This window comes from Delphinus delphis, chromosome 2 (assembly GCF_949987515.2).
Source record: "Delphinus delphis chromosome 2, mDelDel1.2, whole genome shotgun sequence".
In the NCBI taxonomy this organism is placed as follows: Eukaryota; Metazoa; Chordata; class Mammalia; order Artiodactyla; family Delphinidae; genus Delphinus; species Delphinus delphis.
The window spans coordinates 134,785,604-134,812,956 of NC_082684.1; the positions used below are offsets into that span (position 1 = coordinate 134,785,604).

A 27,353-nucleotide genomic window follows, 5' to 3' on the forward strand; every position below is an offset into this window, starting at 1 on the left:
GCAAGCTCTTGTGAAGTGGCCAGGGCAACGGAGGAAGCCCACGCCCACTGAGCTATCAGTGAGAAGCTAACTGAGTCCCACCGGGATGGAGCACACTGCTTCCATCTCATTTCGCAGCCCCTCTCCCCCAGGTCAAGTGCGTGTGACTCACCTAGTAGTTTGAACCATCATGACTCACGAGCACTGCTGGGGTGTGCGATCTACACCTCAAGTGAACTTTGAAATCTAATCTTCCCGGCCAAGTCTGGGTCCCAAATTACAGCTGGTGCCTTTTCAGGTAAAAGGTTTTCTCTCCTCGCTCAGCTATTCATAATGCATTTTTTTTCTGTGTACCTACTAAAGTACAAAGATCCAGGCCATGGACTTGAGGGGTTATAAAGAGGGTAACCCGTGACCCCTGGTAAGCGTCACCCTAACTCAGTGAGGATGAGAGAGGAGGGCTCCAAGGGAGGGATCAGAGAGGACTGCCAAGATGGGGGATATCTGACAGACCCCAGGATTACAGCAGGGAGAGATGGAGAGAAGACATTCCACGGAAGACATCCTGCCCCAATAACGGCAGAGGAGAGGGAGAGCTGAGGAACGTTTACGTTCAGAGCCTTGCTCTGAGCATGGTTCGTGTTGGGGAGTAGTAAGCCCTGCAGCTGCAAAGATGGTTTGGAGTCAGATTGTGAGAGTTATAACGTTGTAGCTAAAACAAGCATGATTGGCCCCTGAAGGTTCTTGAATGTCATCATCAAATGTGCGCGTGAAGGTGAGTCTGGCAGCCATGTGTGGCTTTGAGGGGAGGGGGCAGGACAGCGCTGCAATGCCACCTTCATTCACTCAACACTTTTTATTGAGCATCTACTATGTGCCTCACACTGTTTTAGACACTTGGGATAGATCAGTGAACAAAGCAGATAAATATCCTGCCCTTGTGAAGCTGATATTCTAGAGGGTGAGGCAGACAATAAGCAAAAAAACAAAAAACAAATAAATAGCTAGTATGCTAGAGGGAGATACAAGCTATGGGGGAAAAATAGAGTCTGGTAAAGGCAGTCAGGCAGGTTGGGGAGGGCAGGTATTTAATCAGCATTAACCAAGTAGTCGGGGAAGGCTTCACCAAGAACTGACATTTGAGTGGAGACTTAAAGGAGGTGAGGAAGTTGGCCAAGCAGGTGCCTGGCAGGGGAGGTTCCAGAAAAGGGAGCAGCTCAGATAAAGGCCCTAAAACAGGAGCATGCCTGGTGGTTCCAGGATCAGTGAAGATTCCAGCAGGAGGAGGAGCTCAGAGGGATTACCAGGGGTTTCACAGGCCATTATCAGGACCTGGGAGAAATGGGAGCCAGGACAGGTTTTGAGCAGAAAGGAGACGTGATATGACCTTTCTCCACGGGGTCACATTGGCTTCCAGGTTCATGGAAACTGTCGTGAGTATAAAGCTTTCACTGCATTCCAGGAAGTTATAGTCTGATTTACAAAGCAACAAATCCAAGTCTTTTACACAATACAAATTCACAATTTTAAATCTGATGATTCATGCCAATATTTATGCTATTACAGATTCTTGCAGATATTCACACCATTCCACTCTATGGAAATATGATCCTGAAATTTCCTTGGCTCCATATGTAATAAAGCCTGCTCTTCCCCTGCCATATTTTTTCTTCTGGAGTTTTGTTCCTGGACCTGGCCCTCCAATGAAGTCACGGAAGCATCTCGAGCGTCCTTTGAAGGACTAGCAGCATTCTCCCTCCACTGAGTCAGGCTTAAGCCCAAAATATTCTCTGTATTTTGTCATGTCAAGTGTGCCTCTGCCCCCCTTCAGTCCACGCCTCACACTAAATTTAGAGGAGTTTTTAAAGCCAGCATATCCAGAATATCATAGAATTGCTAAGAGAATGGCAGATGGTCTGTTTCTCTTAACTGGTAGCTTGAAGATGCTCTGAACTAGTTTATTCCAAGTTTTGTGAATTCCTTAACATCTAAATCACGCACACCAGCTCATCAGCTTGCTGTGTAACAAAAGATACCCCTGGTAACCAAAGCCTTAGAGTGATGGGATTTAACCTGACGTCATGGTGCTTGAACCTGTGGGTCAGACCTTTGAGGACTCACTGCGGCGTCTAAAGGTAACATTTATTTTTAGGTCCTTATTGAAAACTTCAGAACCTCATGGTCTGAAGGAGAGTTGGCCTCACACAGGCACCAAGAGCCAGTGATGGTTCAGGAGCCAATTTTTCCTTCTTCGTAGTCACCAGCTCCAAGAGTCCATAGAGCGCCAGCCCCCCGGCTCCTGGTTGGACTGCCCGGCAGGCAGGCCAAGCACCTGCTCCAGCCACTGAAAACAAAAGAAAAAGCAAGAAAGAGAAATATTTGTCATAGAATTTTATATTTAACAGTCCCCAAAGTAGAATCAAAGTGGTTCTCCTGGGAAACGTCGGAACTTTGTCAGGCTTCGTCACACACGTTTTATGGAACGGCATGGTTTAGCTGTTGAGTTGCTCTGGCACGTCACCTTTTCAGAACTGAGGGAAGTGGTTCTCAACTCCGATGTTCATTAGAACTTTTGAAAAATGCTGGTGCCCAGGCCACACTCCAGAAATTCTGATTTCATGAGTCCAGGTGGGGCCTGGGCATCCCTTTTTTTTTTTTTAACTCCCCAGATGATTCTAATGTGTGGCTGGGTTTTTGAACCGTGGAATTAGGGCTTCTAAAGGTCTCCACCTGACCCTGAACTCCCCTCCCAGACCCACCCCGTCCCCCTGCTTCCCCAAAACAGCAAGATCAGGACTTGAGAGGGGCTTTTCAAAGTCACTCTTTAAAGACAAGCAGATTTAAGACGCATCTGAGCAGCTGGCGAACGAGTAGTTTGGGCATCTCAATCCAGCTTCTTTGGTTCGAGGTCCCAACACCGTGTAGGGTTGCCCAGGGGCTTAGCCCTGGCTTCGAGGCAGTAGGAGCGCCAGGCCTGCCCCATCCCCACCTTCCTCTGTGACCCTCCCCCTGTGCTTGGGTTCCAGCTCAGAGGCTTTCCAGAAGGGTGGAAGGAAAGGGGCCAAGAAGGTGATGATTGTCATCACGGATGGGGAGTCCCACGACAGCCCAGACCTGGAGGAGGTGATCCAGCAAAGCGAGAGGGACAACGTGACCAGATACGCTGTGGCCGTGAGTCCTGTCCTGCCTGTCCTGCCCCTGCCCACCCTCTAGAGGCTTCGCCATCAACCCCTTGGGGACTCTGGGGTGGGGGGTGGTTCTGGGCAGTGAACCAGCCATCCAGGCCCTCAGATGGGCCTCTCCTTGTTACACCTTCTCCTAAAGAGCGGTTGAGAATCTCCTTTCTGTCCTGCCCAGGTTTATCTGCAACAGCTGTGGGGTGTTTTTTCTCCATTGCCAGGGAGGTTCTGAAACCTCCGAAAACTAGAAAACACTCCCAAGCCCCAGAACCCTGTCTTAGAACAGGGTCCGAGTGTGGGGCCATGGGTGTGTGGGGAGGTCTGTGCCATGTCCCGGTTTGTCGCCCCTGCCCCTGTTCCCTGGCAGGTCCTGGGCTACTACAACCGCAGGGGGATCAATCCAGAAGCTTTTCTAAACGAAATCAAATACATCGCCAGTGACCCCGATGACAAGCACTTCTTCAACGTCACTGATGAGGCGGCCCTGAAGGACATTGTCGACGCCCTGGGGGACAGGATCTTCAGCTTGGAAGGTGAGCGCTGCTTCTCGAGAGGGGTCCAGGCTCCTGGGCTCACGGCTCCTGGGCTCACAGCAGGTGAAGCCCACAGAGCGAAATCCAGCCGCCCCCGCCCCCCGGGATGGGAGGGTTTAGCGAGAGTCCTCCCTTTGTGATGACCACTAACACTGGAGCGCTCCTGTGCTGGATGTGAGGCTCTGCACTTTCCAAACAGCCCCTCCTTTTACTGTGGAGGAAACTGCAGCTCGAAGGGACCAAATGACTTGCCAGAGCTCCGACAGCTCAGGAAGGAATTGGGGTTTGAACGAGCATTGCCAGACTTAGCAAATATAAAATACAACATTTGTGGCCGACTTGTACTAAAAAACCATTAGTTGTTTGTCTGAAATTCGAATTTAACTGAGCGTCTCGTATTTTATCTTGGCAACTCGAGTTGAGCCCAGCTGAGCCAGGCTCCACCGCCTGAAACGCTCGCCCCCCAAGTCCCACTGCTCCCACTCCACCTTTTTGCGGGGTTTCCTCAGATTGCCTCCCTCCTTAATAATTCAAACTCCAGTTTTGATTGGCGTGGGTCTCGTTTGCACCATATATTGCTGTAGAGGGGCCCTTGCCATATTGGGCTCTACCATATGGGAGGATTTTCAAAAGAGATAGAGGGCAGCATCCCAGAGCCCAAGCAGTCTGCTCTGCACTGGAAATGGCGAGCCACAGACACAGGGAAAGAGAAGAAAAGCCCTCATAACCCATGATAAAGGAATAGAAAGTATGAACCTGTTTGACCCTCACCTTAGAATTAAACGTCCAAATCAGTGAGTTTATTCTCGAAATGGTCGCCTTGCGTGACGAGAACATTGGCTCCAATGACACATCAGGAGGCCCTGTGCAGGGAGGACCTTTCAGCACGCATGGGATTCCTTTGCAAATCTGTGGTGGTGACAGGTCTTCCTCCTAAGGGTCAATTTGATATTTGGGAACCATCCAGAAGCATCTGGAACCAAATCTGGTGAACAGTAGGAATGAACAAAGTGGGAAATTCCATTTCTTGCCAACAATGCAGATTATTTCTTTCCGTGCACTTTTCTGGATCTTTCCCCTTCGTTGATATCCCTATAGTATGCGTGCCCTGTAATATAAATCGTTTCAAGTCCTTTTCAGCAGGGAGTGAGCTGCTAATAATAAACCTACACGGCCACCTGGAAGGTGCCTGCTGCTGGGGCAGATGAGCTGGTTCAGGCCCAGGGCCCCCTCTCACCTCCCTGCAAGTGCTTCCGGGTCACAGGTGCTGGGGACTGAGCTGCAGGCATGTCTGGTGCTAAGAAATCAGGTGCGGAGCTCACATCTTTCTGTCCCTCTGTTTCAGGCACCAACAAGAATGAAACCTCCTTCGGGCTGGAGATGTCACAGACGGGCTTTTCCTCTCACATAGTGGAGGTAAGGACGGGTTTAGAGCTGCCCTCCTGCCCTCTCACTCTTCCCAGTTCTCTGGGTCATCCTCTCCCTGTTCTTGGGCTGTCTCTCATCCCCCTTTCTTGGGGTCTCTCTGCCTCTCGTCTTCTGCGGGTGGAAGAGGGATGTCAAGGTCATCAACTTATAATAAGCTGTCTCAAGCCCCCCCATGCATGGGGACGTGTCCCACCAGGACCAAGGGTCCCATTCAGTCCATAGAACTTCATGCAAAAACTAGGTCAACATGGCGAAACCACTTGCCTGGGCTCTAATAGTGCCCTGCATGCCCCAGGTGGCCTGTGTGTGCAGGGGCACGGCCCTGCAACGATGTTGGGAGGGTGTCCAGATGTGCCAGGTGTGCTCTGGAAGGCAGCCCACGTGGGCTTCTCTCTTTGCGGACTCAGCATCGTGTTGCAGAGGTCCCAAGCAGACATATGGTGTCACAAGGGTCATGTTCTGTCTGGGGCATGTGCTTCACCTGGTTCTGATTCTCAAGATGAGGCTGAAACCTCATAGGATTGCCAGAGGGGCAGAGGAGTCTGTGGCTGCATGCTTTATAAGCTGTTTGGGGTATAGCCCCGCCTGGGAGTACCATGCAGGGAAAGCCTGTGTTGTCAGTATCAGCACATGCCCCCGTGGCATGCTTTGGACAGACAGGTGTCCTGGGTTTGCGTGCATAAGCTCTGCCCAGGCTGGCCCCCATGGGAGTGGACTTGCGCCTCCTAATTTGCCAGAAAATGCCTATCAGTCCATCCCACTTATATATCACTTTCAGTAACCCACCGAATTCTCCCAACTCCTCTGTGAGGTGGACAGGGCAGGATTCCTTGTTCCCAGTTTCCAGATAAAGAAGCCAAGTCCCAGGAAGGTTGAGTGACCTGCTGAAGTGAGAGAAATATTAGTCTCATGCTCTCTCCCCAACAACGAGCAGCTGCTCCGTGAGAGCATTTGGAATCTAAGGGGGCCTCAGTCATAGATCTCAAGACGGAGGGAGGGGGACAGATGCACAGCAGACAGCAGGCAGATGGATGGAAACGCGACTCACACTCAGCATTTCCTGAGCTGCATCTGGACTGTCTCGTGCCTGCTTGAATACAGCAAAATATAAATATAACTGCCCTATATTGATAACAGTCATGTAATATGTGCCGAGCACTTTAATTTTTCCAGAAAATTTCTGTGCCTCATTCATGCTCAGAAACAGCCCTGCAAAGTAGGCAGATGGTAATAGTTGTCCCATTTTAAGTGGTTATGTCAGCAAATCTTTTCACTGCCTTTTCTGTGCTGGGCCCTGTGCTGGATGCCAGGAGGTTCAGAGGTGAGAGCCCTGCCCTCAAGGAGCTCCCAGTCTGAGGGTAAGGGGCCGAGTCCCAGGAGGGATGAGGGCATCCATTTGTACAGGTCAGGCGGCCAGTCCTGTGCTCCAGCTGGACTAGCCCTGGTCTCCTGACTCTAGGGTCAGGGCTGATTGGAAAATGCAGCAAGGAAAATCAATTTCATTAAATCCAACAAGCATTTGTCAAATGCAACTAAGGTATCAAAAGGAAGCGGAAATTATTCTTGCCAAACAGGAGTCAGTTTGCAAACAATGCAGAACCGCAGTCCTGAGCTTGGTGAGTAAGGTAACAGAAACTACAGACTTCTCCTGGGTACAGGCATTCAACTTCAGGAGGCCCCCCCTATCCACGGAGCCCCTGTGGAGACCCCCTGCTCAATGGGGAACCACCTGGACTCATCTAACAGTAATTAAAGCAACATGTGATCAGGATCTTACAGAAGGAAAGGTCCAGGCTAGGGGAGAGGGGTGTCAGGGAAGGATCGGGGGAGGCTGGCACTCGGGCAGGCCCCTGAGGACAAGGATTTCAGCAGCCATGGGTGGCAGCAAGCAGAAGAGAGGAAGCTGTGTGCACAGGCCTGGGGGAAGTCTGAGCACAGACGGGCTTGGGGAGCGGGTCTCAGAGCAGCCCTGATGTTGGGGACAGCCAGAGAGAGTGAATGTCCCACGTCTCCATCTTCCATTCCGAGGTCATTTTTTGAGCATCTCCCCGTGTGCCCAGCTCTGTGCGAGGCACTGGGGATGTATTGGGTTGGCCAAAAAGGTCGTTCGGGTTTTTCCGTAACATCGTAGGGAAAAACCCGAACAAACTTTTTGGCCAACCCAATATATAGAGAGACGAAGGTAACATTTCAGCTGACAGCAGCTCACAGTCTAGTTAGGGAGAAAGACTCTTAAATGGTAAGTTCAGTCTCCTGCTTCTAATACTGTGATCTGTGTGTGCCCAGGAATCAGGGAACCTAAAGAGAAGGGAGGTTAAGACAAGCTTCAGGGATTCAGGGGAGTTCACCTGAACCCTGACAGTGGCCCAAGCAGCAGATTGTGTCAACAAGTTGAGTCCTTGCAGGATCAATGAGTTCCCCAGCTGCAGGGGAGAGACCAGGAGCTCAGAGCCCCAGCTTGTTATTGAGGTCAAGGTCATGTGCTGCCCTGTGCAGCTTCTTCCACGTGCTCAACTCTTGTTCTCTTCTCCTAATCAGAGAAACCAGGGTGCCTCTCCCCACCCTGTAGATACAGACCCCAGTTCTTCTATCACCCCATGTCTTGTTTTCAAGTGACAGACATCTGGAAGTTTTTATCTGGTAGGACTTTGAAAGAGACAGTGATTACATTTGAATCTGAGACTCTTCTATACTTTTTTTAAAAATTTTCTAAATGAATAAAATCCTTCCAAATCCAAAGGAATTGTGCAATGATGGTGGGCTGTCTGGAGCTCTGACTGACCATTGGGTTGCTATTTTAGAGCACAGAGGTTTTTCAGTTCCAGGCTGCTGATGCCATCATAATTGGCCACAGGGGCTTCCCTGGTGGCGCAGTGGTTAAGAATCCGCCTGCCAATGCAGGGGGCACGGGTTCGAGCCCCAGTCCGGGAAGATCCCACATGCTGCGGAGCAACTAAGCCCGTGTGCCACAACTACTGAGCCTGTGCTCTAGAGCCCGTGAACCACAACTGCTGAGCCCACGTGCCACAACTACTGAAGCCCGCATGCCTAGAGTCCGTGTTCCACAACGAGAAGCCACCGCAATGAGAAGCCCGTGTACCGCAATGAAAAGTAGCCCCCGCTCGCCACAACTAGAGAAAGCCTGTGCACAGCAACAAAGACCCAACGCAGCCAAAAATTAATAAATAAATAAATTTATTTTAAAAATAAAATAAAAATAATTGGCCACAGCTGTCCTGTCCCTCGGAGTCCAACCCTGCAGCTCTCAGGGTCAGTCGGACCTCTCTGGGAAATGGAGACAGGAAGGTCTGGCCTTTCAGCTTTGCCCAGAACTGGTCCTGAGCCCGAGTGGGTCCATCTCCTGTGTGAACCCCTGGGCTCCATCTCCCCTGGAAATGCTCCACAGACAGCCTCAGGCAGCTGTTTCCTACAAATATGCTGAAAGGGTTTTCAACTGCCATGGGCCGGTTGAGCTCTGTCAGAAGGAAAGATCCCTAGTCCCAGGGGAAGGACCCAGTAGAATGTTCACAAATGGCAGAGGAAAGGCCCAGGGTCTGATAACCTGGTCTGCTGCCATCTTACCTAGCAATGAAAGAAGCCTTCAAGTTAGGAAGGGTGAAAGCAACAAGAGGAAGGAAGGACCAGAGCCCAGGTTAGGAGAGGAGGCCCCAAGACCTTCCCTGGCCTCCGGATGCACTAAAGCTCCAGGCCACAGGCATTGCATTCCAGGCTGATGGCCAAAGTTCAGAGCTGCTGGGAAAACCCAGGGACCTGGAGCCCCAGGAAACTCTAGTCCTGATTAGCAAAAAGGGGAAAGAGAATATTCCAGAAATTACCTTCAGGAAAATTAGCTATGGATCCCTGGCCACATTTCAGAATGGATTTGTAAGCCAATGGTTCCATTAGCATTTGGAAATGAATGCAAAGGCCGCTAAGTGCCGGCTGCTTGCTGAGGTGATGAACTCCCTGTGAAGCTGGGTAACCAAGAAAAAGCTGCATGAATCTGCCAGAAAGCTTGCAGAAGGGATCCATACCTCTAAGTCTGTCATCCCCATGGGCCACAAGGTGTGAAGGAAGGAAGAGGACCATATATAATTGATGCCTGTGGTGATGGATGGAGCTGCAGGGGAGCCCCCTTCCGTGATGGACTCTCCTACACTGCACTCCATAAATCTCTCCAACACCAAAATTTTACAGAAGGAAGCAGTTTTATTAGGGTGGGTCTTGTCTACACAAAAGACTTGACCACTCACCCAAGATGGGAACAGATGATTTTTCCTTTAAACTACACACTGATGGTCCGGCAGGCCCGGCCCCAGTTACATTTGAAACAAGCCAAGGGGACGGGTTGGGGGTGAGTCTTATTCCCAGACCAACAGCCCCAGCCACCCGCTGCCTCTTCAGCCTGTGCCCTTTTCAGCAGCCCTCCTGGGGCTGTGGACTGGCTATTATGTAAGGTTCTCAGCTGTTGAAGCCTTAAAGTTGCCATCTCTCCTAAGAGTTTTGCATTTGAATTCGCTTTGCAGATCTGATTCAATCAAAAATAAAAGAAACTCATCCATAATGGTGAAATGAGGGGTTGACACCTAAAGGCTGTAAAGCCCTTCTGAGTCCTCTTAGCACTAGGCGGTGGACTCTTGCCCCTGCCAGCTCTGGGGCAGGCAGTCAGGGCTGCCCCCATATGAGGCCAGGACATGGTAGCCGAAGTCTGCCACCATGCTGGTCTGGATTGTTTACAAGTTGACTCCTGGTGGCAGGAATCATTTCTGGTTCATTGAGGTCCTCCGAAGCCCAGCCCCATGTCCTCAGGCTGTGCCCTGGTGCCCAGCGCCTCACTCCTGGGCCTTGTTCCAGGACCTCTGAGTAGAAATAACCCACCCTCTGATCTGGAATGAGTAGTCAAGTAATGGCGTGCCCTTTGCTCCCCACACCCGCTTCTCGACGCCCCCTCCTCGTGCCCTGACCACTGTCTTCCAGCACCACGAATGGTGCAGGACCCCTCTCCACAGAAACGTTGCAGGCCTGTTTCTGAGTCTTTCCTGCCCAACCTCATCTAAGCCTCCGGGCACTCATCCTTTCCTCAGGCTCCACTTGAGGCTTGTTGGAAACATCTTCTACTGAGAGAATCTGAGCAGCTAGTTAAAGCATAACCCACCCTCTTAATGATGCATGTGCCTTAGAAGGGGCTCTTGGGAACAGAGTCCTGCCCGCCCCGTGGCCACTCTGGTGATGGACATGCAGGCAAGGGAGGCTGGGGGAGGAGGCCAGCCCTCGGTGCCCTCTAGGTGGTCTCCCTGTGAACAGAACCACCAGGGGCCACCTCCACCTGCCTCCACAGTCCTGCCTCTCCAATGCCAAGAACTACTAGCATCTGGTGTTCTCATTCCATTACTACCAGGCCGGAGGAAAGCACTGCCTGGCCGTGTGGCCTCAGACAGATCATTTAACCTCTGTGAACCTCAGTCTTTGAGCAGATGTCTGAAAAGTATGTGTGGAATTGAATCTTGAGGCTTGGAATTGGAAGTGTGCATTTCGAGACTTCCTAATAAGTCAAGTAAGGTTTTCTTAAAATCCTTTCCTAACTCCACCATGCACCCACCCACCCCCTCGGCTGGTCACCCCCCTCCAGTGGGTCCTCAGAATAAGTCGTCCTTGCCTCTATCAGATCATTCCTCACAGGCGGCTGTACTGACTCATATGTAGGTCCAACGCGACTGTGAGATCTGATTCTTTGACTCCTGCCTCCCTGGAAGCGCTTTATGGGTGAATTAATGAATGAGAAGAACTACTATGTACCCAGTCCTTATTGGCTGCCAGGTGCCCTGCCAAGGATTCAAAATGCTAGCTCTCACCACAAAACTATTTACAGCTGAGGACCCTTAGGCTAGGCGAGAGTGAGGAACTTTCCCAAGGTCACACAGCTAGAAGTTTTGGAGCTAAGTGGAACTCAGGAACGTCTGACACCAGAGATCATGCTCTAACCCCCAGGCCAGGGATTCTCAACCTCTCGACCCCCTGGGCTGGTTACTTCTTTGCTGCGGGGCTGTCCTGCCTCTACCCACCAGAGGCCATAGTAACCTCAACACCACCCCCAGCTGGGACAGCCAGAGCTGTTTGCAGGCACCGCTAAATACTGCCTGGAGGGCTAAACCACCCCCAGCTGGGAAGCACTGCTTCCTGTGCTGGGGATGTGACCCGACCCTGGCTGGGGACAGGGACTAGCTGGAACATGGAGTTTGGGGAGATATGGCCACACACCAGGGAGCACTCAGCTCAGCTGGGAAGGTAACACTGCTGCAGGGCTGGTCAGAGGGCAGCTGAGAGCTGAGCTGGCAGGATCTGATGGGGAGTGCCAGGCTCAGGCAAATACAGGTACAGGTCGTCCTCAGGGAGGGCACAGACTTGGCCTTCGACCTCCTGAGGGCCACCAAGCTTGCGTCCTCATTTCTTCACAGAGCACCAGGAAAGTCAGCTGGTGCCAAGAGTCCATCTGTGCAAGGCCACCCAGCTACACCCTGGTAATATCTGGTGGGGGCCCCAGAGGCCTCATAGGAAAGGAGGTCGTAAGTCAGGAAGCCGGTGCCAGGCCTGGGGCATGGGACACGGCTCTTCCCCAGATGCCCTGCTGTTTGTTTTCCAGCTTGGCTTGTATGCCTGGCTTCTTCTGTCAAAGCTTTTGTCCTTTTTTTCAGCTCCACCCTTCCAGATTTTTTCCCAACTCAAAATGTCTGGGCTCCCCCAACTGGAAAAAGATTGTGACAACCTGAGGTTTGCCTTGGTGGCCGTGGCTTGCCCTCTCAGCCCGCCCACTCCTCAGTGCGCCCTCTCCACGCACAGCAGGGCCCCCAGGAGACCCTCCTCAGGAAATGGCCTCCCACTAGAGCGCAGGCCTAGAGTCACTGCCGGGTAGAATGGCACAAGGTGAGAGCCTGGGACCCTCACCCTTGTCCAGTGCTGTCAAATGCAGAAATCCCGATGGAATTCCCCAGCCCCACATGTGGTGAGTCAGCATGAGGTCTCCCCAGCTGAATCCCAGGCACCCAGGTTGAGTCAGCCCTTCTCAGTACATTGCAAAGGCTTCCGGTCATCTACAAAGCCAGACATTCATCTTCAAAGGCCTCCCCGTGAAGCAGAGACTGGTCTGCTGTTGCATCAGAAGCAGAATCTAGGGGCTTCTGGCGAAGCAGATAGTCATTTTCTCCTCTGACCAACCCCATCCCAGCCCTGCTTCTGACTTGCTGTGTGACCTTGGGCAACTCCCTTTCCCTCTCTGAACCTCGGGTGCTCATTAGTGCAGATAATGAATATCTGTCCCACTTGTCTCTCATAAATGAGTGACTGGATGAGAAAGGGTCCCTCAAAGAATGGAGCACACCCCAAGTGCAAGGAATGTTGGCGCGAGTCCCTGAGGCCCTGGCCCGGATCCTGGACCCCGCAGATTGTCAGACTCTCCCAGGCTGAGGCACACAGAGTGGGAGGGAGAAAGCTAATGAGAAAGTGAGACTTTAAACACGACCCAGCACATCGGACTCACCCAAGAGCAGCTTATTTATAGCTGTAAAAACATTCTGTCTGAACAGTCAGTTCTACCTCTAGAATATTAGGACTTTTTAAATCCTTATATATGATCAACTTTACTCTTTAAAGTGACACCTTGGAAATGAGAAAAGGAAGCTTAGCTTATTATGGTTCACAATCTTGCCCTCTCCACTGCCAGTAATGAAATAGTGCCTGGGGATTCCGCCTGTGTGTTTAGTTATGGCTCTGATTGTCCCAAGGCCAGAGTCACATTTTTCTATTGTCACCATTGCTTTGGGGGCAAGGAGAAACTGAGTGCCTTGGACCACAAGTGGTGGGGAAACCGCAAATCCCACCGACCAGCTGGGTTGAAGGAGGGCTCAGTGGGAGAGAGGTGACCTCACCAGCTTGTGCTTTAACAGCCCAAAGCTGGGAGGCAAAGCTGGATGCCCCTGGCACATGATCACCAAGGTGACCCAGGAAGGCAGCCCCTCCCTGCTTCCACGCCGCCTCCTCAGCCCTTCATTGTCCCTAGTCACTTCTCTTCCTCTTCTGAGTGCTTGCTGTTTGTCTTCCTATACCCACTAGTTATGTGGATGGTTTGGGGGGGTGGGGGTGGGGATAGGGTGCAGGGGAAACCCAGGGAGTGAGTGGACCCAGTCCTTGGAAATGACCCTGGAGGCTTCCCCTCAAGGAGCCAGAGCTCTCTATCTTCCTGCCCAGGCATCGTAGCATCCTCTTACCCTGCCACTAAAGACCAGCTCCTGTCCTTGGAGTGCTGGCTGTCACAAATGTGGACCTGGCTTATCTGTCTAGCCTCATATTGAGCCACCTTGCCCTCTTACTCAAGGCTCCAGCCCCATCAAACAGCTTTCAGTTCCTCAAGCCAAAGGCTCTGAACTCTCTCCAGCCTCAGGACATTTGCACAATGCTGTACGTTTGGTGGCAGGACCTCTGGAGCTTTTGCTGTCTGCCTAAACTTGTCCAAACACACAAATCACAGAATGAAGACTTACGTCATAATAGTTTTCCATTTTCTTAGTTAAGATGAAGCAACCATTTCCGAGAAGGTAGAAGTATGTGATGTTTGTATTAAATTAAACTTAAATATCGCTAAAAAGAAATAAGTAAATCCCATCCCTCCGGGTGTCGGGGTAAGCATCACTTGCTCCAAACGCTTTTCCTGAGCCCCCTCCCAATCTAAATTCAACCTCACCATGACTTTTATCATATCCCTCATTGTGTGGCATTTACCACAGTTTGCAAGTATTATGTTTATTTGTATATTTATTTAGTATCTGGGAGCTCTGTGAGGGCAGGAACAGTATCCCCAGCACCAAGCAAGTGTCTGACACAAGATAGACACACAGGGGCTTTTTACTGAAGAAATGAAGAAGCAGGATTTACACACTCAGGAAAGCAGCTCAGACACTACAAAGAAATGGGAAGGAGGAAAAGCATAGGGACACCACTTAAAGGAGTGTCAGAAGGAAGGGATGGCGACAAGAGATTTCCTAGAGGGGTTCTGAAGCCCAAAATGGAATGGAGCTTTGGTCCTGGATTTGGAGTTTGTTTCTAGAACATTCCTTCAAAGTTCCTAGGCACCTTCAAAAGCCAAGAATCCTGGCTGGAAGTTGAGCTATTAAATAACAAACCCAGGAGAAGGTGCCAGAGGGGACGGGCAGATGGATGCTTCGTGGTTGCGGCTGTGGTGCAGCTTCCCGGCGAGGGGCACCTGGGGGACACGAGCTGATGTGCATCCCCTTCCCAATGTCAGGACGGGATTCTGCTGGGAGCCGTTGGTGCCTATGACTGGAATGGAGCTGTGCTAAAGGAAACCAGCGGCGGGAAGGTCATTCCCCTCCGAGAGTCCTACCTGAAGGAGTTCCCCGAGGAGCTCAAGAACCACGGCGCGTACCTGGGTAAGAGCCGGAGCTGAAGGGTGGCTGGCGGGCGGTGGGCGAGGAGGGGACCTGAGGGATCCAGAACCTGCCCACACCTGAGGCCAGGGGCCTGGCAGTGCATATTCTGTGCTGACTCAGGCACAGTCAGGGGCCATTGCCTCTCCAGCCTGGCATCCACCACGTCCAGCGCCATACCTGGCACGTCACAAGCTCTCGATAAGCAGGCGGAATAAATGACAAGCAATGCACCCCAACCTGAAATGTGTTTCGGTTGATGCTTCTAGACTCTAGGGCAGCTGTTGTTGTGTTTTCAGGTTGGAGTGCAGGAAGCCTGTCTCCCCAAGGCAAAATGCAAGTCGAGAATGTGTTAAGGTTTACAATCAAGGCAGAAGTCAGTTCCCATTAAGTACCTTAGAGTGGTCATAAAAAGAAAAGCATGAATCGTTGACCTGATGGTGATAGGTCCCAGCTGTGAGACCTTTACCTGACAAATCCCAGTCACCTCTAGCTCTGCAGGAGCAGGGCCTCCAGCATCCATGCTGAGGCCCTTCTGCCATGGCCTTTCTGAAAGGGCTGAACCAGAACGAAGGGAGCAGGGGGCGAATGCCCAGGGCTCCCGTTGTCTGTGAGTCCTTCTGGGTTTCTGAACGGAACCCACCAGCTGTGAAGTTACTCATCACTAATGCAGCCTCGGACTCCACTTCTCCGTGAACTTGGGCCATCCAGAGTTGGCAGTGGGTCTCTCTGCGGTGGGAAGATTCACTCCTCCCAGAAGATCCTGGGGGCGCAGAGCCAGGATGAAGGGCCTTCATGAGGCCCAACTGTCTCGCCTTAACTATAGTCACCACCTTGGGTGTGAGTCCTGAGGGAGTGCCTTTCTCTTCTTCCTCTTTCCTCTGGGGGTTCATCCAGTGAGGGCAGTGTCTGGGGTCTCTGGAAGATTCCTCCCGATGTGCCCCAGGGGAGAGGGGGAGTTTGGGGAAGGAGACAGGCCGGCCAGGCTCTCCGCCTCCACACTGGGGAAGCTTATGGACTTCGGGCCACGGGTCCTCCTGTCAGCCCTTCAGGGAGGCTGTCCAGCTTTCGGGGGGGCCCCGCCTGCTGGTCAGGGAGCCACATGGGAACTGAAACCACTGCCAGCAGACGGCTGGGAAGCAGGAAGCTCTCTCTCAGCACAGCTTGGAGCTTTGAGAGTCAGCCCACGCCTGCCCCCAGGACACTCAGCCCCCAAGACCTTCCCACCACCACTGTCCCTCCTTCTGAGGAAGCCCAAATGCCCAGGGCCAACTGAGAACATTTCCAGTAGTGCCACTGAGCGCTCAACTCAGAAGAAACCTTTGCTGCGCACCACAAGCCTAACCCCGCCCTACCCTCAATACACGGCCACGTTAGCCACCCGCCATGGGATATCTTGGTCTCACCTACCTTTCAAGCTCCACTTCCCAGCATACATTTCCAAGAGTCAAACACGGTGTGTCTGGAACCAGAGTAGCCCACCCTACTGCACCCACCCTCCCGGCCACTGCCTCGGCTCCTCTGTGCATCCCGCGGCCAGACTGGAAGCAACCGGTGACCCGAGAGACAGTGTTACCCACAAACACACAGGCGCACGCACGTGCATGGGCGCGAGTGCACACACAGACACACACACACACACGCAGGCATGCACACATGGCAGAAGGAGACATGCATCCCCCAGAAACTGCCCAGGAACTGCCAACAAGGCCTGACACCCATCTAAAAACTGGGATCCGTGATCCAGTTGCCTGGCAGAAAGTGGGACTCTCAGCTTTGCACACCTTCTGGGGCCCCACTTTCAGGAGAGCTGCCTGAAGATGCTGCACAGTCACTCCCCAGACCTGGGCGCTCGACTGGAAAGTCACAGTGATCAGGCACAGATCCTAAGGACACAGATTGGTGGCCTTTCCCAAAGAGCCTCTGGGTTTCCATCTCTTTCTCTTTTGAGTGCACTGAAAGAAGCCTAGTCACTCCCTCTTTTGAGTTTGCAAAGCTTTGGGGCTGCAGGAGTCCGTGAGACTCCACCTAAATGCCCCGAGCGGAGCAGTTCCTCGCCTCTGCACAGCCAGCTCTTCAGTTTTTGGTGGACCACTTAGCAGGGGGTTCCAGTAATGGAGAGGACACTGATTGATCCCCAGAGAGACTATTGGTGGGGATCAAAAACAAAGCCTGCCCAGTATAAAAAGAAATGTGGCTAGGGTTTGCCTTTCTCTTGCCTCCCTGTTCCATCATGCACTCACCTGTGAGGCAGGTGAAGCATGGGATGTGCGTGTTCCAGGTCAGCAATGCCTATTAGTGGCCCCACCTGGCTTCCTCGATGCCTTCAAGCAGAGGGTGGGCGCAGTGAGTTCTCCCCACCCTTCACCGGCCCTGCCTCTTCCAGGCCTCCTCAGCTGCGCCTGGGAACTACCGCCCTGTGGTATCACATCTGCTCGGCCTGGTCTGAATGCTCTCCGTTCAGCGGCCAGTCCTGTGGCACAGCTGAGCCACACACAGGGCCCTGGTGAGGTCTGCCAGGCCACAGGGCCAGAGACCAGCCTGTTTTCTCCCATGGCAGGATACACAGTCACATCGGTCGTGTCCTCCAGGCAGGGGCGGGTGTATGTGGCCGGAGCCCCCCGGTTCAACCACACAGGCAAAGTCATCCTGTTCACTATGCACAACAACCGAAGTCTCACCATCCACCAGGCCCTGCAGGGCGAGCAGGTAACGCAGGGGAGGCTGGGGGCAGGGCAGACGGGTGGGACTGCAGCTCAGCTCTTCCCTCTCAGGACTGTCCCCAGACCCACAAACGTCCTTCCTGGTTGGGGGCATATGCCTCCTTCACCACCCGCCTTACACACCCGCCTTAGAGCTGATGCTCCTTCCCCAGGAAGCCAGGCCTGGTCCCTGCCACAGCAAGAGAACCCAGGAGAATTTGCTACCCCGCACTTCATGGAGCCCTCGTCTCTGGTGCCTTGGCCCGACCTCTGCCCCCAACTACCAGTCTCTTTCTGGTCATGTCTAGAGTTCAGGGCCAGAGGCAGCATCCAGGCTATAGCCTCCCAGCTTGGGCTGCCAGGGCCCGTAGACATCCTGAAGGGGCACTCGTGTTCCTCAAGCCACCTTGGCGCTACCAGAAGTGAGAGGAGTCCTGCCTCCACCCATAGCACGGCCCCACGGGTTCACCAATATGCCAGCTTCTTTCCTTTCCCGGAATGGGCACAATGCAGAACTGTACGGCTGCCAGTGTCACTGCCCCGGATGTGGTGGGCAACCAGGCTGTGCTGCTAAGAGTCTTGTGTTGGATGGTCATGAATGCAAGCTGGAAAGCTATGATAAGAGGCAATGATGGTGAAAAGATCAGAAAACAGGGTTCTGATCCAAGTCATTTCAATAGCCCAGGAAAACTGTGGTCCTGAGAAGGAACATAGCTTTTCCAAGGTTATAGGGTAGATTCACGGCTGGGTCAAGTTCAGAATCCAGGACTCTTGGTGGGGCTGTCTACATTGTGCTACCTCCTGACCCCCAACCATCCCTAGACCAGGCCACGGCCCCTCCTGCCCGGCAGCATCCGGCATCCATAGTGCCCTGGGCCTGAGCTGAGCCCTGTCCAGGCCCTTATTGTTATTCTGGGCTCACCCCCGGCCCTCCAGAGCCTGGGAACTGCCCTGTCTCCTGCGTTTTCTACTGCCCTTGGCCTGTCACCATGAGGACATGTTCTTCACCGGGTCAAACCTAAATCCCTCTAGCTACAGGGAGCCATCCTTCCACCATTCCTCTTCCCATCCCAGGGCACTGGCGGACCTGGGCACTGCTCTGGCCCCAGCTTCCACCCTGCCCGCCCACACTCTACCCAGGGCTGGCTCTGTCGGGAACCCTAGGCTAGACCTTGAGAGCTGAAGGGAATTCACTGATGAATTTATGACATTTATACTGCCTGGTTCCATCTCCAACATCCGAATGAGAAACCGCAGCGCTGAAGGCAGCTAAGTTAAGTGGATTCCAAATCACTGTGACCCACATAGCTGAGGCCACATGTTGAGACAGGGTCTCCCTCTGCCTCCCTCTTTGCTCTCTGTCTGCCTCTTAATTATTTCATGTGGGCGCATCTCTTCCCCCCCACCCCGTGTTTATGATTTCCTTTTTCCCTCTTCTGTATTTTTATCGTTCTCCTCGGTTAAAAGCTCTTAATGCTTGAGGATAAATTTCTTCTGAAAACACCCTAAGCCAGGGAGGGAGAATCATTGGCTTGAGGGTCAGATAGATCAGAGTTCCAACCCAGTTTGGCTGTGACCAGCCTTCTGACCTTGGGCAAGTGACTTGAACTCTCTGAGCTTCAATTCCTTCCCTGTAAAATAAGGACGATAATCTCTCCCAAGACAACGTGAGGCTCACACAAGCTAACCTGAGGCTGTAAAGCGTCTCACGCAGGGCCTGTCCTTGGGAAGGGCTCCTCTTCTTTCCTGAGCGACCCCTTGCTCCTATAAACATTTACTGAGTACCTCCTGCGTGCCAGGCACGGCACCCATGCCTGGAGGGAACAGGACAGGCACAGCTCCCACTGTCCAGAGGCGCTGGTGGAGGGAGCCGGGGCTGGGGGAGCATGGAGGAGGGACCATTGCAGGGAGTGGAGTAGGGAAGGGCAGGGGTGCTTCTAACAGGCACTGACCTGAAGGACGATAGACGTTACCGGGAGAGAGAGGAGGGGAGAGGGTACAGGCCAGAGAAAAGTATGTGCAGGGGGAAGCTGGGAAGCCAGCTGGAGCCGGGGGGCTTTTGGAGAGGAGAAATCACTTGGTATGTCTAGAGGGGATGTGGGAGCCAGAGGGTAGGGGACAGAGGCTGGTCTAGGAAGGTCACACTGATGAGTTTGGACATTTTCCCCCAAAGCAAGGAAGCGGCATGGTCAGCTGCTGGAGGCCACTCTAGCTCCCCGCAGTGGTGGGCTGGAGGGGCCATCCTGGAGGGGGTGGGGATTTGGAAGGTGCCCCACATGGGGGAGAAGCATCGGAGGAGGCGGGAAGTAGATGGATTCGGGACATGTTTGGCATCCACCAGGTGGACTTGCGGGGAGACTGCAGGCGGGAGAGGTGGAGGGTGGAGCCAGGGAGGACCCTTAGGTTTCTAACCGAGTGGTCAGATGGTGCCCTCACTGAAGGGGGGAACACGGCACCCATGGTGGGAGAGGAACACAGTAAGTGCTCAAATACTGAAAAGAAATCATAAGTTATCACCCAAGGTGCTAAGCCCAGAGTATTTGGAATATAAAAAATTGAAAGTGAGCTAAATGTCCAGCAACAGAGGATTGATTAAATACATTTGGCGCACGTGTAATTCGGAATATTAGAGAATCACCAATGATCATGTTGTAGGAAAAAAATATAACACGTCGGAGAAAATACTCATGATCCATTGTTTTATTTAAAAAATGAGAATATATAAACTATACATCCAGTCCGATCCCAGATTGTAAAAATAAAACCATACACATACACACACACCCCCTAGAGAAAACAGTCCAGAGGAAAAATATACTGAAACATCCATGGTACAGTTGGTTGTTGGGACCGTGGGTGACTTTTATTTTCTTCTTCATCTGTTGCTTTTATTTTGCTCACTTTTTGCCATTATAATGTATCACTTACAGAATAAATGGCAATCAATAAAATTAAATAATGGAAAGCCAAGTGGGGGCGGGATGGATAACAGAAGGAGAAAAGAGGGAGGGACCTTCTCATCTGTGCGGCAAAAATTCCGAGTCAAAGGCTGTCCTCAGTTTCCATCCACTGGCGAGCAGAGGCCTCCCAGTAGCCCAGCCCCACGCCCCTCTCCCCATCCCTGTGCCGCAGATAGGCTCTTACTACGGGAGCGAGATCACCTCAGTGGACGTCGATGGAGACGGTGTGACTGATGTCCTGCTGGTGGGCGCACCCATGTACTTCAGCGAGGGCGGAGAGCGGGGCAGGGTGTACATCTACAACCTGAGACAGGTACGGAGCGTGGAGGCTGGCCAGCTTTCCAGGGGCACCTGATCCCGGTCTTGATCAGGTGTCCACACCTGTGGAGTGGGGGAGGATGGGAACCTCTTCTGTCATTGGGCTTATATAGCAGGAGAGAAATGGGGAAACGCAGAGGGGATGCTGCAGGCCAGAGCGGGTCACGACCCAGAGAGCCCTTGCCAAGTCCCCCTGAGCCTCTTCCTGACACTGGTTTCGCAGAACCGGTTTGTTTACGATGGAACACTGAAGGATTCCCACAGTTACCAGAATGCCCGATTCGGCTCCTCCATCGCCTCGGTTCAGGACCTCAATCAAGATTCCTACAACGACGTGGTGGTGGGAGCCCCTCTGGAGGACAACCACAGAGGAGTCATCTATATCTTCCACGGCTTCCAGGGCAACATCCTCAAGACACCGAAGCAGGTAACGCCCCCCTCCCTGGTAGACGGATGGAGCTAGGACTTGGAGTCCTGGTAGCTCACGCCCCGTCCTCACACAGGAGAAGGGAACTTGCCTCAAATCGAAATTTTGAAATGGGTGCATTTGTCTTCAAGCCCTTCCCATCACCCCTTTGGATACCCTCTCCCTGCTTAACTTTATCTCCCCAGCAACAGCAACACAATCCCAAGGACCCGAACCTCACTGGCCCTCATATGTATTCATGCAATTGACTACACGTGGAGAACGCCTGTTTGGGCTCCTCTTCTCTGGAAGTGCCTCAGGCTGGAAACAGTACTCTCTTCCCAAAAGTGACCCATCCCAAGTCCCCTCAGGTCATCACTTTTGCCTACCTATTTTATTAGTAAGATATACCACAGTTAGAGATAATGGTGGGTTACCTGCCAGGTGATGTGTATTTACACCCAGTGGGGAATTCTTTTTTTTTTAATTGAAGTGTAGTTGATGTACGATATAAGTTACAACACAGTGGTTCACAATTTTTAAAGGTTATACTCCATGTATAGTTATTATAAAACATTGGCTATATTCCCTGTGTTGTACGATATATCCTCATAGCTTATTTATTGTATACATAATAGTTTGTACCTCTTTATCCCCTACCCCTATCTTGCCCCTCCCCCTTCCCTCTTCAGTGGGGAACACTTTTATGACACACTATTTTAATCTAAAAGAATGACTTAATGGCAGGAATTTCAGGTGCCATAATGGACCAGGAGAGGAGATAGCTTTGGACCGGGGAAGCTTCCTGATGATTTCAAACAGGCTGTCTCCAGGGCTCCCAACTGCATCTACCCCTTAGGGTGCCCATGCCCAGCTCTTTCCTTCCACTCCCTGCAGAGAATCGCTGCCTCAGAGCTGGCTCCAGGCCTCCAGTATTTTGGCTGCAGCATCCATGGGCAATTGGACCTCGACGAGGACGGGCTTGTGGACCTGACTGTGGGCGCCCTTGGCAACGCCGTGATTCTCTGGTTGGTTCCCCGTTTTTCTTGACTCTTGGGCTCTCCTGAGGGTCATGATGGATACAGGGTTTAAAAGATACACTTTAGGATCTCTGTCTCTTGTCTTTAATCGCTGTGAGCCAAATGCACCCTGTTCTTATCCCGTTGCGACTACAAATTTCCTTTTCATGGAATCACTGTAAGTTATTTTGAAGTCCAAATCCCTCTTCTCAGTGGACTGCTAAGATTTTAGAGCAATTCAGTGGCAAAAAGCCCCTCTTAGAATTTTTCCTAAAAGTTCTGGCTACTTGGTCATTTCTTCCACTCAGCTTCTAAAGCTACTTTAAAGGACAGACTGAGAATATTCTCATCAGCTGGGAGGCTCTCCCTTCTACCCCAGTGTGAGAGAGGATTTCTTTCCTCCAAACCCCATCTGACCCCTGGTTTCCTTTTTCAGGGCCTCATTTCTGCACCATTCCATCAGATATTTGTCATACATTTGCACTTAGGGTCTCTACTTAGCAATGGTCTACAGCTTTTAAAAAAAGGGGGGCGGGGCGCTTTCTAAAAGTCCATCTAAATATTTTACCATGCGATGTGTCAGACACTTTTTGAACCAAAAAAAATTTTAATTTGAGCTAGTTTTTTATATGTTGATACTTTTCATTATAAATACAATAACTTAAAGAAAATTTGTAAAATAAATCACTCAGGGTTTCATCACCTTAACATTACCACTATTAACATTTTGGTATATTTCCCTACCAGCCTATTTCCCCCTGCATATAATTTTATATAAACGCAATCACATTTTTCATACAACTTAAGAAAGACGTTAAACAGAGATATCCTGTGACTTCACAGGGAGAATCTTCATGTTCTTGGTCCTCAAGAATATCACGATCCAGTCGGGAAATGTCTTAGTCCAAGTTCCCAAGAAAACAGAGCCTGAGGCTAAAGCTTCTGCGCCTGCGCCCTGGAAGGGGCTTCAGCCCCAGGGACGGAAGTGAGGGTCAAGGGAAACTGAAACAGGAAAGGAGGAGAGAGATATGAGAGGTCTTTAGTTACTGAACGAGCTGCAGCCTCACGCCTGGGGCAGCTCCCTGCTCCAGCATCTCCAGAGAGGAGGAAGGAATACAGCCTCTGCTTCCTGCAACGGTCCCTTAGGGGAGCAATGGGGAGCAGCGTATCTGCGGGCTCCTCATGTCCCCCTGTGTCATGGCCAAAGCATCAGCTGCCCCACGCCTCCAGGTGGTGTCCCCTGGCCCTCTAGGCAAGCAGGGTCTCTGCGGGTCCAGCACCGGCTCCACGGCCTCTCCCTGAAGGTCTGCTCTGCAGGTCTTTGGTAGCAACAGCAGCTTGGGCTAAATGTATTCACTGCGTTGCAGTTCCGGTGAACAAGACCCAGGGTAGAGGGTAGACATGGCCTCTGGGGTCTGTAGGGTGACACATAAACTAAGTCCTTTACAGGAAGCAAGGTATATGCACACATACATCAAAAGAATCAGTCTCACAGAAAGGACTCAGTCAAGCCCTAGCGTGTGAGGTCTAAACCTAAATGCTACCTGAGTAGTGCCGAAACTGTGGGCTGGAGCCCTCTGGGAAGACTTCATAGTCAAACTCCATGGATCTCAAACATGACTGCCCTTAGGATCACCTGGGAGCTTTTAAAACTCTCATTGCCCAGGTTTTACCCAGACCACTGAAAGCAGAATTTCTAGGGCAGGGGCCCAGGCAGCAGTAATTTTTAAAGCCTCTCAGGTGTGTGTTTCCAAACAGAAGGCGTTCTCACTTACCTGCTTTGGTTCTCACAATTCCGCATCAGAGAGATCGTGGGACCTGCCCAGTTGCAGCCAGGACTCAAACCCGTCCTTCTCACTCCACAGTACAGAGGAGGCGCCATCCCTCTTCCACTACGAAGAGCAGAGTATTAGCACAGATAATCAGGCTAAAAGTCTGAAGCATCTAAAACACACTACACTTATTTCTTTTTACATAAATGCATAGTTTGGAGAGGCAATATTTCCCTTCCCTAACTCTGATTGACTTAGACAATAGAAGTGTAAATTGGCATTTCCTTGGCTGTCTGGATGGGGCAGTGTTGGGATGGATGGCTGGGGGCAGGTCTCTGGAACAATGAGTTATTCTCTACTTTGGGTGCACATTGGAATCACCTGGGGTGCTTTAACACCCACGCTCTCCAAAGTGTGGTCCAGAGACCAACAGCACTAGCATCAACAGAGAGCTTGCTAGAAATGCTGGATCAGCATTTTAACCAGAGCCCCAGGAAATGCACAAATGTATTAAAATCTGAGAAGCACTGCTTTAAGACATGGTGATGCCTATTCTTGTTGGATCTGACCTGGAGAGCAACTTGGGCATCAGGATGTTTTTAATTTAATTTTTATTTTATATTGGAGTATAGTTGATTTACAATGTTATACAGGTGTACAGCAATTGATTCCATTATATATATACATATATCTATTCTTTTTCAGATTCTTTTCCCATGTAGGTTACTACAGAATATTGAGTAGAGTTCCCTGTGCTACACAGTAGGTCCTTGTTGATTATCTATTTTATATGTAGTAGTGTGTATATGTTAATCCCAAACTCCTCTAATTTATCCCTCCCACCACCTTTCCCCTTTGGTAACCATAAATTCTTTTTCAAAGTCTGTGAGTCTGTTTCCGTTTTGTAAATAAGTTCCTTTGTATCACTTTTTAAGATTCCACATATAAGTGATATCATATGATATTTATCTTTCTCTGACTGACTTCACTTAGTATGATCATCTCCAGGTCCATCCATGTTGCTGCAAATGACATTATTTCATTCTTTTTTATGGATGAGTAATATTCCATTGTATATATGTACCACTTCTTCTTTATCCATTCATCAGTCAATGGACATTTAGGTTGCTTCCATAGCTTGGCTATTGTAAATAGTGCTGCAGTGAATATTGGGGTGCATGTATCTTTTCAAATCATTGTTTTCTCTGGATATATGCCCAGGAGTGGGATTGCTGGATCATATGATAATTCTATTTTTAGTTTTTTAAGGAACCTCCATACTGTTCTCCATAGTGACTGTACCAATTTACATTCCCACCAGTAGTGTAGGAGGGTTCCCTTTTCTCCATACCCTTTCCATCATTTATTGTTTGCAGACTTTTTGATCATGGCCATTCTGACTGTTGTGAGGTGATACCTCATTGTAGTTTTGATTTGCACTTCTCTAATAATTAGCAATGTTGAACATCTTTCTGGCCATCCATATGTCTTCTTTGGAGAAATGTCTATTTAGGTCTTCTGCCCCTTTTTTGATTGGGTTGTTTGTTTTTTTGATATTGAGCTGCATGAGCTGTTTGTATATTTTGGAGATTAATCCCTTGTCGGTTGCTTCTTTTGCAAATATTTTCTCCCATTCTGTGGGTTGTCTTTTTGTTTTGTTTATGGTTTCCTTTGCTGTGCAAAAGCTTTTAATTTTAATTAGGTCCCATTTGTTTATTTTTGTTTCTATTTTCATTACTCTAGGAGGTGGATCCAGAAAGATATTGCTGCAATTTATGTCAAAGAGTGTTCTGTCTATGTTTTCCTCTAAGAGTTTTATAGTGTCTGGTCTTACATTTAGGTCTTTAATCCATTTCGAATTTATTTTTGTGTATGGTGTTAGAGAATGTTCTGGTTTCATTCTTTTGCATGCAGCTGTCCAGTTTTCCCAGCACCACTTATTGAAGAGACTGTCTTTTCTCCATTGTATATTCTTGCCTCCTTTGTCATAGATTAATTGACCATAGGTGTGTGAGTTTATTTCTGGGCTTTCTTTCCTGTTCCATTGATCTATATTTCTGTTTTTGTGCCAGTCCCATACTGTTTTGATTACTGTAGCTTTGTAGTATAGTCTGAAGTCAGGGAGCCTGATTCCTCCAGCTCTGTTTTTCTTTCTCAGGATTGCTTTGGCTTTTGGGGGTCTTTTGTTTTTCCATACAAATTTTAAAATGTTTTGTTCTAGTTTGGGCATCAGGATTTTTTAAAGCTCTCCAGATTACTCTGATGTACATGCAGGGTTGAAGTGATGAGAAGGCAAAAGGATGTCAGTATGGTCTGCAGCAAGCACAGCCCCTAGGAAAATGATGAAGGGCTGCCTCAAGGGGCTGTGAGGTTGCTTAGCCTGCCCTTCATCCACCTGTACACTTTTTTTGCCCAATCCTGTGACACCTGGACCCCCTCCCTGCATGCCCCACCACTGCCTCACTCCCAGTGGGGGTTTTACAGATCCCATTCCATCTGGCTCTCCACCTTTCCCTGGGTCCCAGCAGAGCAGTCTTGTACCCCACCCAACCCCTGCTTCTCTCCCTCCTCCTGAAGGTCCCGCCCTGTGGTTCAGATCAATGCCAGCCTCCACTTTGAGCCGTCCAAGATCAACATCTTTCACAGGGATTGCAAACGCAGCGGCAGAGACGCCACCTGCCTGGCCGCCTTCCTCTGCTTCACACCCGTCTTCCTGGCACCTCATTACCAAACTTCAACAGTCGGTAAATCTACCCCCTCCCCACTTCCCCAGCTCCAATCTCTCCCCCATGGGCTTTGCATTCGCTCTGTTTCTAAACCTGGGCTTTTGCTGAAATGGGTTTTAAGTGCCAGGTCACACCTAGAGCCACATTTGATGACTTCTAGATGCCCATTCAATGCTCTGATTCCAGGGGGCAGGGAGGGCATCTCATTGCCACAGCGAGGATGGCAGTGAGCAGTGGTGACCAACGTGGGAGAGGTTGGGGAAGCAGGAAATAGTCAGAGAGAGTGTGTGGATCAGAACAGGGGACTGGAAGCAGTGGAACAGTCTGGGGTGTGGAAGCTGTGAAGTCAGATTCAGAGAAAGAGTCAGACGCAGGAGGGGGAGCTAGTAACCAGGGGGTCAGGCAGATGAAGACCCGAGTAGCAGTGGTCATTGCTCAGAGTAGGTGTGAGTCCACAGCAGGGCAGTTTCCTTCTGAGGGTCCATCGCTCCCAGCCAAGGCTGGGATCAGACACCTGCTTATGACAGCCCTGGGCCCAGGCAGCCCCAGCAAGTGGCAGCTACAGGTTCCAGCACCAGGTTAGACCTGTGCAGGAATTTGGGACCACAGAGAGCGTCTCAGCCAAGGAGCAGGACCGACCAGATGATTAAAAAACGGGTGTCCCAGAAGGACGATGAGAACAAAGGCAGGCCTGGGTGGTTGTGTCCTTCTTTCAGCTTCTTTCTATGATAGGAGAATGATGCCAAGAACCTGTGCACCCAGAGTGCTGCTGGGGTACTGGAGAAGGGGCTGAACCTTTCCAGCATTTAGCAAAAGATCAGCCTAGTTGAAGGGGAGGAGGCTGCAGGCCTTAAACCCCAGAACAGCCTTAGGTTTGAGGAGCTGGTGGGCGGG

The 27,353-nt window shown here is 50.9% G+C and overlaps 2 protein-coding genes across 2 annotated transcripts in view; one reads left to right on the top strand and one right to left on the bottom strand.

Annotated features, from left to right (window-relative positions):
* Positions 1-27,353, top strand: part of ITGA11 (integrin subunit alpha 11) — a 63,297-nt gene that overhangs the window by 12,875 nt on the left and 23,069 nt on the right. The window contains exons 6-14 of the mRNA XM_060002868.2: positions 3,006-3,150; positions 3,526-3,691; positions 5,037-5,107; positions 14,415-14,559; positions 17,117-17,265; positions 20,391-20,531; positions 20,760-20,963; positions 21,840-21,970; positions 26,311-26,477. Of these exons, the coding sequence (XP_059858851.2) occupies positions 3,006-3,150; positions 3,526-3,691; positions 5,037-5,107; positions 14,415-14,559; positions 17,117-17,265; positions 20,391-20,531; positions 20,760-20,963; positions 21,840-21,970; positions 26,311-26,477 (1,319 nt within the window). The remainder of the gene's footprint in view (positions 1-3,005; positions 3,151-3,525; positions 3,692-5,036; positions 5,108-14,414; positions 14,560-17,116; positions 17,266-20,390; positions 20,532-20,759; positions 20,964-21,839; positions 21,971-26,310; positions 26,478-27,353) is intronic.
* Positions 22,671-27,353, bottom strand: part of FEM1B (fem-1 homolog B) — a 49,458-nt gene continuing 44,775 nt past the window's right edge. The window contains exons 2-3 of the mRNA XM_069540471.1: positions 23,737-23,853; positions 22,671-22,963 (exon numbers count right to left, since the gene is read on the bottom strand). Coding sequence (XP_069396572.1) covers positions 22,954-22,963; positions 23,737-23,853 — 127 coding nt within the window. The 3' untranslated portion in view covers positions 22,671-22,953. The remainder of the gene's footprint in view (positions 22,964-23,736; positions 23,854-27,353) is intronic.